Source organism: Delphinus delphis, chromosome 3 (genome assembly GCF_949987515.2).
Source record: "Delphinus delphis chromosome 3, mDelDel1.2, whole genome shotgun sequence".
Taxonomy (NCBI): domain Eukaryota; kingdom Metazoa; phylum Chordata; class Mammalia; order Artiodactyla; family Delphinidae; genus Delphinus; species Delphinus delphis.
In genome coordinates this window covers 145,302,215-145,314,394 of record NC_082685.1, presented here as the reverse complement: position 1 = coordinate 145,314,394, position 12,180 = coordinate 145,302,215, and the positions used below count along the sequence as shown (strand labels likewise).

At 42.4% G+C, this 12,180-nt stretch overlaps 1 protein-coding gene across 1 annotated transcript in view; it reads right to left on the bottom strand.

Annotated features, from left to right (window-relative positions):
- Positions 1 to 12,180, bottom strand: part of ADAMTS12 (ADAM metallopeptidase with thrombospondin type 1 motif 12) — a 378,709-nt gene that overhangs the window by 97,494 nt on the left and 269,035 nt on the right. The window contains exons 15-16 of the mRNA XM_060009627.1: positions 7,897 to 8,141; positions 6,093 to 6,231 (exon numbers count right to left, since the gene is read on the bottom strand). Of these exons, the coding sequence (XP_059865610.1) occupies positions 6,093 to 6,231; positions 7,897 to 8,141 (384 nt within the window). The remainder of the gene's footprint in view (positions 1 to 6,092; positions 6,232 to 7,896; positions 8,142 to 12,180) is intronic.

The following is a 12,180-nucleotide window of genomic DNA, read 5'->3' as shown; positions in this document are numbered from 1 at the left end:
TTAGTTTCTAGTGTACAGCGAAGTGGAGTTCCCTGTGCTATACAGCAGGTTCTCATTCGTTATCTATTTTATACATGTTAGTGTATATATGTCAGTGGAGTTTTCAGTATTTGCCTTTTCCTATCAGAATGTGACGTTCCTTAAACAAAGGAACAATGACTACGCTCCAAAGAGAATTCAGCCAAGCAGGGTGACGTCCAGGGTGGGGCAGGAGAAAATGTTCTCCCTTTTGTGCAAGCCATTGTTGTGCTTCTAGACCAAAAACACAGCACAGAGGAGACAACAGAGCACACAACTGGCAAAGGTCACATTCAGAAGTGATGACAGTCTGACAGTAGTGCCATTGCTGTAAGTTTTATAAGACACATGGGAATTCTGGTTAGAATATATTACAACTGACAGATTCCTGCAGTACTAGGTTTGCCATGGGGCAAAACTATGGCTTTTACATTTTTAGGAAAGTGATCTTGAGGTTTTGCCAAAATATTTTTTTTGTTTAATAAGGAGTCCTGAAGCTTCCTATTGAGACCAGCATCTGTGTCAAGCCATTTCTGCAGCTGTTCCTCCACAGATAATCCATTGGTTGCACTTTCATGGTTGATCTTTGGATGGGTGACCAGGGTAAATTTTCTTCAACAAGCCTCTTGTAATGAATGGTAGCACTTGCTATTCCATTCCCTTCCAACCTTTCCCAAGGGACAGCTAGTCCTAAATTCTCCCAGAGTCATGCCCCACAGATAAGGCAGGAGTGAAAGCAAATATGGTGGAGAGGACAGAAGAACGAACACTAGTGGAGAGAGAGGCCTGTTGCTGGTATACTCTGGGTCCTCTTTACCTTGGAAAAGTGGGCTGTGGAAAATAAGTGGGCTGGCTTTGATGACAGTTAGCTAAATTTATAAAATACTCTTGCCAATTTTTCATATGGATTTCTGCTCTTGAACAAAGATGATAAAAATGTTTAAATAGTCAAACTAAGGAAATAACATCTTGGTGAATTTTTTTTGAATCACAAATTTTATTTTATTTTAAATAACTTTAACTACCTCAGCTGTTAATAAAATAAAAGCAGAAAGAACAGGCTGCCTTTTTTCCAGATTTAATCACAAAATTGTGTCTACAATATCGACATAACTCGCTTCTTGTCCTTCACCCATCTCATCAAAAATTATTGCATTTTCCCTCAAATTGTATTTTTTGGATTCTTCTGTAAATATACTCATTTTGTCCTCGTTCCTGGAGGCATCTTCATTTAAATCCATGCTTTAAAAAAGGAGAAGGGGTGCATATGTGGAGGCAAAATATTCTCTTGAAGCAAACAGATACAGAGTTGCTAGAAGAAGCTGATTGTAAACACAAGCTGCCTGGTTGGGAAGGGGAGGGCTGTTGACTTAGAGACGTGTGACAGCCTTGGGTGGACGGGCACAGGCAAAGCCCCAACGGGCCCTTCTTCCTTGGCAGGGTCAGGACTGAGCCAGCGGAGGCAGAGCTTCATCTTCCCCTTGGAACTCGTTGTTTTGGTTCTCCTCCAAAAGCCTTCATCCAGATAAGAAGCCAATGACTGATTACATCTTTTTTTTTTTTTTTTTTTGCCGTACGCGGGCCTCTCACTGCTGTGGCCTCTCCTGTTGCAGAGCGCAGGCTCAGCAGCCATGGCTCACAGGCCCAGCTGCTCTGCGGCATGTGGGATCTTCCCAGACCGGGGCACAAACCCATGTCCCCTGCATTGGCAGGCGGACTCTCAACCACTGCGCCACCAGGGAAGCCCCATCTTCTTGAATTTATACTTAAGCAGCTCTTTGCTCCAAATGCACAATGTAAATTATATGTAAAATATAAATTATAAAAGATATTAAATTATAACTATATAAAAAGGGAAGACCAAAATGTCACAATGCTTAAATGTAGGTAAACATCCTGGCAAAAGGGTGAGCAGGACTTAGGTGAAGGGTTTGCCGGGCTCTCAGCCAGAAGCTGTGGTGGGTGGTGGCCATGTGCGCAGCCCCCGTGAAATACGAGGGCTTTAACTGCTCCGCCTGAGATGGGAAGGAGACCACCATCACCACAAACTTCTTAGAGCCTTAACTCTTGATGACTTTCAGGCCTAGGAAGTTTGCAAAGTAAGGACTCAGCTTCTCATGCGAGTACTCAGCCCATCTGCCAGACTGGCTCTGTGATAATTCCTAACGTATTTTCAATGTCACTAGGAGAGGCAATTTTGAACCACCTTAGCAAGTCCTGTCCTGAAATGAGGTCCCACAGTGCGGTCAGGAAAAAACTGCAAAAACTAGAAAGAGTGGGTGCACACAGAGAGAAAAAGGGAGGAAAGGGACAGGAAAGAGAAAAATAAAAGAAACTAAAAGGAAATCACACTCAAATCAGGCCTGTAAATTACTATTCCAAAATCTATAAAGAAATATAATACCAAGAAAGACAACGAAATAATTACAACAGTTCACTCTGGATAAAATAAGTTTGTTAGGACAGTGCCTACTGTCTACTGACCTACTTTTTAAAATAAGCATGTTACTTACTGCCTTTGGGCATTTTCACCTGGAAATCTCATAGGCACTTTAATTGAACTCATATAATCATAAACTCCTCTTGGGATCTGTTTCTTGTCACATGTTCCCTGTTTCAGTGAGTGACACTACCATTTAGCCAGTTATGCGAAGGAGAACACTGGGGGTCACCCTTCAACCCTTCCTCGTGCACAAACCACTCTCTATCAAAAGATAAATGGAATCAACCATTAAGTTCAGTCTAGTACAGCTCCTAAATATGTCCACATTTTCATGGTTTTTCCATCTGTACTACCTTAGCTTTAGTTCAAGCCACTATTATTACTTCCCTAGACCACTGCCAAGATCTTCTATCTCTTTTCCTTCCCTTCTAGTGTTTCTCCCACATGGAAATAAAACATTGAGCCTAGTTAACTCTGGGGGAAAAGGAAAGGGAGTGGAGTTAGGCAGTGCTCTTCAAGTGTATTTGCGCAACTTCTTACTCTTTAAAAATGAAGATTGAAACAAACATGACATAATAAGATCTGATAAAGTTGAGTGGTTGATTTACAGGAATTTGTTATTGCATTCTCCTTTTTGCTGGGGCCTTTGTAATATTTTCCCGTGAAAAAGTGTAAAACTAGAATAACACGATAACAAAATAAAATAAAGTAAAATAAAATAAAATGATTGCTACTACCTGTTTGTAACCTTGGGAATCAATGGGAATCAATTGATGGGAATCAATGTGGTAATAAGTTTCTTAACATTTGGTATAAGTATGTTACTTTTTGAACCTAGAAATTCCATCTACAAATTAAAATTTAATGAGATCATTCTTTACATGGGCCCAAAGATGCTCATCAGACGATGATGATCAATAAGGAACCGGCTAAGGGAATTTTGTTTTGTCTTGCCAGTGAAATATAACGTATCCACAAAAATGATAGCTATGGAGACTGAATAACACATGGAATGGTACCCACGTTATGACGTTAAGTGAAAACATGTGTATATGTACATAAATACATCCATATGCACACAACTATATACATCTATGATGAGAGAAAATAATATTGAAAGGCAATAAAGCAAAGTACCGAAGTGCATGTATGTTAGAGTGGTGACTTTAATTTTTCAGTAACATATTTAACTTAGTTTTATAATATAGAAAGTTTTAACTTAAAGGAAATAAAAATACATCATTGAATGATTCAGTGTTTCGGGCAGTCTTCCATCTTTATATTTAGCAGTGAGTGCCTTATGTGAATATTAGCATTTCATTCTCTATGTCTGAGAGCGTGAAGGTAGATACGCTGCCATCCTTCTCTCCCAGAATTAAGAGAGCTCACTGCCACTCAGATAGCATGGCTGAAATTCAGGTAGGCACATGGGCACTACGATAGCATCTGTTAAGGTTTAATAACCAGAGTGACATTTGCCCAAGTCAGGCAGAGATGCTCCTGAAGGATCAGGCTGTATCAAAGCCAAACGCCTGCTGTTTGGTAGGGCTGTTTCATCTCCTTGCTAAATACGAATATATCTTTATGACCACTGCACAAATCAGCCATTTATATTGTATTTCCCACGCTCTGAAATACTACACAAGCAATGCAAAGGGTCCGGCCCATGCTGAAATAGAAGGGGGTGTGGGGTGGATAATCTCGTGTTTCTCTGAGAAGGCCCTGCTCAGGCAGGACTGGCTGAGTTTCTCTCCGTGGTGTCCTGGAATAAATGATTTAAACTTAAAGCTTAAGCCTGTACATCACTGCAAAAAAGAGAACAAAAGGGATGCAAAATCGTAAAAGTATTTGTGAACTACAGTCCTGATGACCTCATTTTCCTCCCAACTTCTCCTCAGGGAAATATTTTTCACCTACTTATTTTCTGCTTAAATTGCTTTTGCTTCTCAGCAAAAAATCCCAGCCCTCCTCGGCAGCAGTGGGAAGAGCAGGGCTGACTCTTACTGATGCCCTTTACGGCTGCTGTCAGATTTGACCTAGACAGATTTCCAGAGGTTCAGGATTTTCAAGATGTCACACATTTTGAAATGAACATAGGATTCCTGTGATTTCTAAAAGGGAGCTGTTGGTTTTCTATACTGAAGGAGGGAAAGAAAGAAATCAGTAATACGAAAGTTGTTCACAAGGCTGATGGGCCACGACTCAATGTCTGTCCCTGGATCTCTTTCCACGACTACTTCCTGGGGGGTGGGGGTGGGCGGGTGGAAGGAGCAAGTGAACAAATGGAGCAAAGTACACGAGAGGGAAGCCAGGGAGGTGGAGGCTGTGCTCTCCTGACCCCTTCTCTCCATCACTTTGATTCCCTCTGCTACATTGCTGATTCTGGTACTTCAGCCAATAGTTGTCCTAGTTTTATAAGCAGCAGTAACAATAGAAGCAGAAAGTTCCCGAACAGACTTGGACAGGATCCAAAAGGAGAAAGAGAGGCTGAGTCTACTATTAAAGCCCCCAAATGAGTGAAGAGCCGCAAGTACCAGAACAGCCCCGACCCCTGCCCCCAGAGGCCCCAGAAATGTTCATCTAGCACTGCGGCCACAAGAGTCCGCACTCTACAAACACATACTCCTTTACAGTTCCCAGCCTCTCTCTGCAGCTGGATTGTGCCCACAGGGCTGAGGCCAACGAATGAAACGTGAGCAGAAGTGGTTTGCGTCACTCCAGGCCCAGGCCGTTGTTAAGGGCCAGTCTGCCTCTTCAATTTCTCCCTTCCCCTGTGGGGCAGTTTCAGATGTCTCAGCTACAAGAGGAAGCAAGGCCATCTAATCTGTGCCAGATTTAGACTGGGTTAAAAATAAACCTTCATTGTGTTCTTAAGATTTTGTTTTCTTTGTTACCATAGCAGAACTTGTCCCATCCTGACACACTTGACAGCAAAGGAAGCTCTCCAATGCTTGATTTATGAGAGAAAACTGTTTTTCTTGTAGCTATGAAAAACTGGTAAATTGGAGACAGAAGAACACTGGGCTAGGAATTAAGAGAGACAGTTATGGTCTGGATTTGGCCATGATTTAAAGGATACCTATGGTGGGTGGTTTGACTTTTGTGGTCCTTATGTCCTCAACCAGAGAAGTTATAAACCTTTCTGGTCTGCTTTTTTTTTTTTTTTTTTTTTTTTTGCTGTACACAGGCCTCTCACTGTTGTGGCCTCTCCCGTTGCGGAGCACAGGCTCCGGTCGCGCAGGCTCAGCGGCCATGGCTCACGGGCCCAGCCGCTCCGCGGCACGTGGGATCCTCCCAGACCGGGGCACGAACCTGCGTCCCCTGCATCGGCAGGCGGACTCTCAACCACTGCGCCACCAGGGAAGCCCCTCTGGTCTGCTTTTTAAAAAAAGACATGTAACCCTTTCTGCAAACAAAACCTTTCATGAAGGACAGTATGGAAACCTGATAAAAGAAAAAGTGCCTCTTTCTTTAGACCATGACCAACACATTTACTCCCTATTGAGGCCCCTGGGCCATCTTTGTGGAACCCTGCAGACCTAGGGGCGAGAGTGCGAACTGCTGGCTTAAACTTCCTCCATGGCCTATTCTGAAACTGACGTGGATTCAAAGAGAGAGGAGCTGTTCTCACCCGTCCCACACGTTACACTGCACTCTGTCCAGCGGCCATACTGCCAGAAATACACCAGCTTTTCCACGTCATTGTCAAGGCCATCTTTCCGGATTGTGTACTCATACTTGATGCCTGGGTTAGTCACCTGGAATAAAAGCTAAAGGACAAGAGCGGGGTCATGTCAAACTCTGTTGTGACTTTATACCGCAAACCACAGTCATATAAAAATGCTGTACAATGTCTATCATCTTAAAATAGTCATGGAGGTGTGCACTGGAATACATATCATTACATAAATACTTCCACCTGCATGTCTACATATGTCTATAGTTAATCTGCTCCTATTCTATTATTTCTTGACTGAATTCTCATGGGTATTCATGGGAGGCCTAATCATACGGGAATTACTCTGAGGGAATGACCAGAGTGCCCTTTCCAACAATAGGCTGGTAGGTCACCTTGTGCCCTTGCGTATGTGCTAACTTTGTGGTTATGGGTAAGTTACTTAATCTCTTTGTGCCTTACTTTCCCCATCTACAAAGTGAGGATAATCACAGCATGACTAATAGGGTGCTTTTAAGGGTTAAACAAACGAAAGTAATGTGACTAGATATGATTAGATCGGTGTTGGCATATAGCTAGCACTCAGTAAACAGTAACTTTTGTTGCCGTTGTTGTTGCTTTATGGTGCCCTTCTCTAGCTCTCAGGCTGATTAGTTTTCTTGAAAGCATATAGTTCTGGGATTAAAATGGTCATGGGTTTTAGCCAAGGCATAAAATTGGAGACAGAATTTGGGACCCTCCCCTCACTTCCCTCTCATGCAGGCAATCTACTTACCACATGTTTGACATGGATTAATCTCACACTTAGAGGTGGTAGACTGGTTGCTCCATGGGGCGGGCCTATAAGATGTAAGGTCTCCTGACATTTACGGATCATAGCTGTCAAGCATTGACCTCCAGCTTCTGTGAATGCTCTGATCTCTGGCTCTGAAATGACTTCCTTCTAACTTCTGAATTATAGTTAGATGTGACTGTCTTGGGCCATCCATCAGCCCCAACCTGCCTTGCTCTGCTGCTATAATTACCCCGCTCCTTTTCTACAGCTCTTTGCTAGTATGAAAGACAAATCACTTGTGCCTTTGAAGAGCACATGCTACGTCTTTACCCCTCTCTTCTCCAGGAGTTTCACGAAGTCAAACCTTTTGCCTGAGGACAACCGCATGATAACATGTGAAAGAACCATGTCAGTTCATCACCACTGCTGGAAAGCTGTTTGGAAACTCATGCCAGGCTGACATAGACTGGTAGCATCCCTTTTATACCTGAGGAACACACACTCTGAAATAAATAGCCTGCCAACTATACTGGAAACTAAATTCAACAGATGATTTTAGGGCCTGTGGCATTTCATCACAAGGGTTTTGCCAATTTTAGGCAATAAAGGATTAGCAGCATAAACTAATATCTCACTTCCCTCCCTGTTCCTTGCTAAGAGAAGGTTTAAGGATTTTTTTTTTTTTTTGTGGTACACGGGCCTCTCAGTGTTGTGGCCTCTCCCGTTGCAGAGCACAGGCTCCGGATGCCTAGGCTCGGTAATTGTGGCTCACGGGACCAGCCGCTCCGCGGCATGTGGGATCTTCCCGGACTGGGGCACGAACCTGTGTCCCCTGCATCGGCAGGCGGACTCTCAACCACTGCGCCACCAGGGGAAGCCCCTAAGGATTCTTAATGAATATCCCCTAGCAAACACCTTGGTAAAGAAAATTAGAAAGATCCTAAGTAGTGCACACGTCAGCAGTTTCCTTTGCTTCTGCATTACCTGGATCCACACTGACTCATTGGTGGGACCTGTGGCCATCAGTTTCTCCAGGTCTCCTTTCCTGTCATATTGAAAGACGGTCCCTGCCAGCTTGTAGTTCCCATTCCACTGGATAATAAATCCTCCATTGAGGTAATATTTTTCAGGGTCTTCACTCCTGATGGCCAGAAAGTTTCCAGCTCCCTCAACCTCCATTACCCGTATGTCCCTGGCTCCTTTTGGAATCAGTCCGATGTCAACATAACCTAAGGAGAGAAGAGAGGCATGCAAGCTTAGCTGAACAAACACAGTCTGTTTCTGACTCATCATGCATCCCCTTCCCAGCATCTCCATCAGTTTAGTGCCCTTGTCTTCCTGCTGGGTGGTTACTGGGACTGGCAGATGCACTAATTACGGGGAACTTTAAAAGCATGGCCATGAGTAGAATTCTCAGGAGCCTTGTGACTCATTATGTAATCAGTTTTATGAGAGGAGAGGTGAAATAAATGCAGATTGAACTCTGAACCTTTTGTGGTTGATCCAGCATTTATTTTCTGTTGACAGTTCAAACCGTTACAGCCCCTAGCCAGCTTCCCATTAGCATTTCTGCTTCTGCATTTGTTGCTATCAGATTAATCTCCCTAAACATTGCAGCGGCTACATCCTTTCGCTCACCCTCATTGCCTGAAAATTAAAGACTCTTAGAAGTAATTTAATCATAGCTTAAATTCATTAAGAGAATTCTGGAGGGAATCATGGATTGATTGCCACCTGGCGCTCTTGAATACAGCTTGTGATGAGAAACTCAGCTCTGAGCACAGCTTTTTATATTGCTGGACAATTATATTCATTAGAAAGGGTTTTTTTTCACATTTTTTCTTACGTTTTGATGAAACATAAACTTATGTTGTTCTCATGTGTTCTAATCCAACATTCTGAAAAAGCACAGAGGACATCTACTTAAAGACCATGATCAATTCTAGCTACAGTCTTATCCTTGCTTATTGGTTGTTACGGTAGGAGACCTACTGGGGAGAAATGGAGTGAACACATAATGGCTTCCTCTCTTTGCCAGGCTCTAGGCTAAGCCCTTTATGCATTCATCCTGTTTATGCTTCAAAAGAACCGTCATCTCATAGCTGTGATAGAATGGAAAGACGCTGGGGCTGGCATTGGACAAGGAGTACTGGGGCATGGGAGTCAGACATCCGATTCTAGTTTCTACACTGCCACGAACGAGCTCCATGAGGTCCATTGACTTATCTAACTTCTTTGAATGTCATCTGCACAATGAAGGACGTTGAATGAGATGAGAGCTTGAATGAGATGATGTCTGACGTCCCTCCCAGCTAAATTTTCTCTGTTCCTTTACCTTTTCCATACAAAACTTGATTTTAAGACCTTGATCATTTTCCACTGGATATACACTAAGGTTTTTTTTGACTAACAAACATACCCTCATCTCTGTCACCTAAAAGTGCCCTGACTGCTCTCTTTCCCTCAGACATTAACATAGCATGGGCTCCTGGGAGTTAAAACCCACGTCTGGCCAGCAGGAACGATTTACTCAGAAGCTGGGCACAGGCCACAACCTCAGCTCTATTTTTTCGAACTGGCAGCTCCCATCTAAAGGAGCGATGTATGGGGCCTGAAGTACTTGATTAAATTCCACTGGGCCCTCACACGCTTGCCTGAGACAGCTCATTGAAACTATTAAGTTACAACTAGCTCAGGGAAAATATTTAATCACATGTAATTGAGGGTGATACAACTGTTTAAAATGCCTTTGGAGCACTGCTCCCCGCAGCATAGCAGAGCTTCTCATAGCAGAGCTCATGCATAAAGTCAACTAGCATTAAAGAATATGGCAACCACCATATGCCTTGTTTAAAAACAAACAAAAAACCAAGCCAAAACAAAAAACAGTGAGAACTAGATGAGGAAAAAACCCAAAAGAGTTTGCCTTTTATCTTCCACTTAAGAAAATCTAAAATTAGAAATATTTTGTATAGATTCTGTCTTATCAAAAGGCGAAGTACATCAAATTGAAAATAAAAGCTTTCATTGAATATAACTGCTGCTTCCGAACAGTTTGTAGAAAGAAGATGTAAACAGAGGCAGATTTAGTCATGAGCAAAAGCAATACATATTTGTAATATATTTTTGCAAAAGAATACCTAAGAGGAACCCAAAAGATAAAATTGTGGTGTTTGGAGTTGAAAAGAACCATAACATAGCCACCAGACTCCTTTACACATGACAAAATAACCCACAATAGAGAGGAGTATAAAATGAAAAGTAAAAGTTTCCATTGCCCTCCACCCAGAGTCCTATGTCCCAAAGATAATTACAGTTAATAGTTTCTTGGATTCTCTTCCAAAACCTTTCTTTGCATGTATAAACACACATACACATACTTTTTTAAACAAGTGAGATCATACTATGTGAACTATTTTAACTATTGCTTTTTAAATTTAATATACCTTCCATATCTTTCCACATTTTTTTAGCATTTCAATAACTGCCAAAATGACATAAACCCATTTATTTAATAAGCCAACTGTTAATGGACGTTTAGGTGCAAGGGAATGACCATCAATCTCTTTATCTATAAAATGAGGAAACTGAGTTCCCAAGAGAGGAAGAAATCTATGTCACATCACACGGCCACACACACACACGCACAACACACACACGCACACGCACACACACACACACCTCTATAACCAGGCTTTGCTAACCAACTCCTAATACAGCATTTTTAATGAAAAAATGTGATTGGTAGAACAGAGATGAAAAAAAATCCCCTTGAATGTCTCATCCTCATGGGTCTTAACAGAAATGAGAATCATATTAAAAAGTTGTAGGGGGTGAAGGGTTATTGAGATATTCATTCTATGTCAAGGTCAGAGTTTCAGGGTTGGTAAGAATATCTCCAAAGTATTAAGAACGATGAATATATTCATTCAGTAAATCAGTTTTCTTCTGTTTTCCTCAGTAAACATGATTCTTTTGCACCAGTGTTGGGGGAAGTGGAAAACATAAACTTGACCTCAAAGAAGGAGCCTCTAGGCCCATGGAGACCACCTGGAGAAACCATCCCACTACTGAGTCTTGAACACCTTGAGCTAAAAGAATATTCAGGGCCTTTGAGGATGGAGCAGAAGACTGGTCTCACTTCTGAAGACATATCATAAGAGTGACAATGGATTATTGGTGCTAATGTGCATCTTATTCAACTCTTCTAAAAGAAACGATTTACCCACTGGCATATTTGGTTTCTAGTCTGTCACTTCAAATAAAGATGTGTTTATAAAGAGGTCATACTATTAACCCAGGCAATTTAACTACAACTACCAGCTTGTCTTTTTTTTTTTTACGATTTGTGCTGTCAGTGTGTGGCAAGCAAGACCATTCTCACTGCAGGCCAAGATGCCATGGTTTCTGTGAGGGGGCTCCTGGGAAAGACAGGTCCATCTTCTGAAGCCTGGCTTGACAGCAGTGACACATTGCTGTCTGGTTCAGATCCAAAACTGCATTTGACCTGCTCACAAGTCACAGCGAGGAAGAGCTACGTACAGATACATTTGCCAGGCAGATGTACTGAGAATTAAACTGCCCTGGATTTGGAGTTTTAGCCTCAGTTATTTCAAAAGAGGGTTGTAAGGGATCTGGAGTCTTGGAACACATTGTGAGCAACCATAATCCTCTTGCTGGAAACCAGTGGAAACATAGCAGAGGGAATAGACACCGACAGGGCCTTCCTGACCCTAAATGCTTCCTCACAGCCCTGAGCCCTGGAGGTCTTTCAGCTCTTTTGATGGGAAAACTCCCGTGTAAAGTGTCCAGTCACTCTCCCTACCCCTTCCAACTCAAGGTTTCCTGGAAAGCATGACATAGGACAGTCTCCAAGTAAGGTGGTATTTTGGTAAACATGGTTTCAAGAAAGCCATGTCCTCTTTTATCATTGTGTCCTACCTTCTGCCTCTGATTCTGTCTCTGGAATGTTTTCTTATATGATTCTCACCCCCTTTACATGAACTTCTTTAGTCCAGGCCCTTATCTCCTGAACCTGGGTTAATGTTTGGGTTCCCAGCACTGGGCTCTCCTTTTCTGGGCAACTTTGTATGTTGCTGGCAAACTAGTCTTTCTATGACACTGACCTCCTCAGGTCATTCACCCTCCCTAAAATCTTAGAAAGGTCCCTATTTTCTCTTGAATCTACAGCAAAGAAATTGAACCTTACGGAACAGCCTAGGAGCAACTCTGAGTCATGAAGTCATATCATTTCTTCTTAAAAGGGTC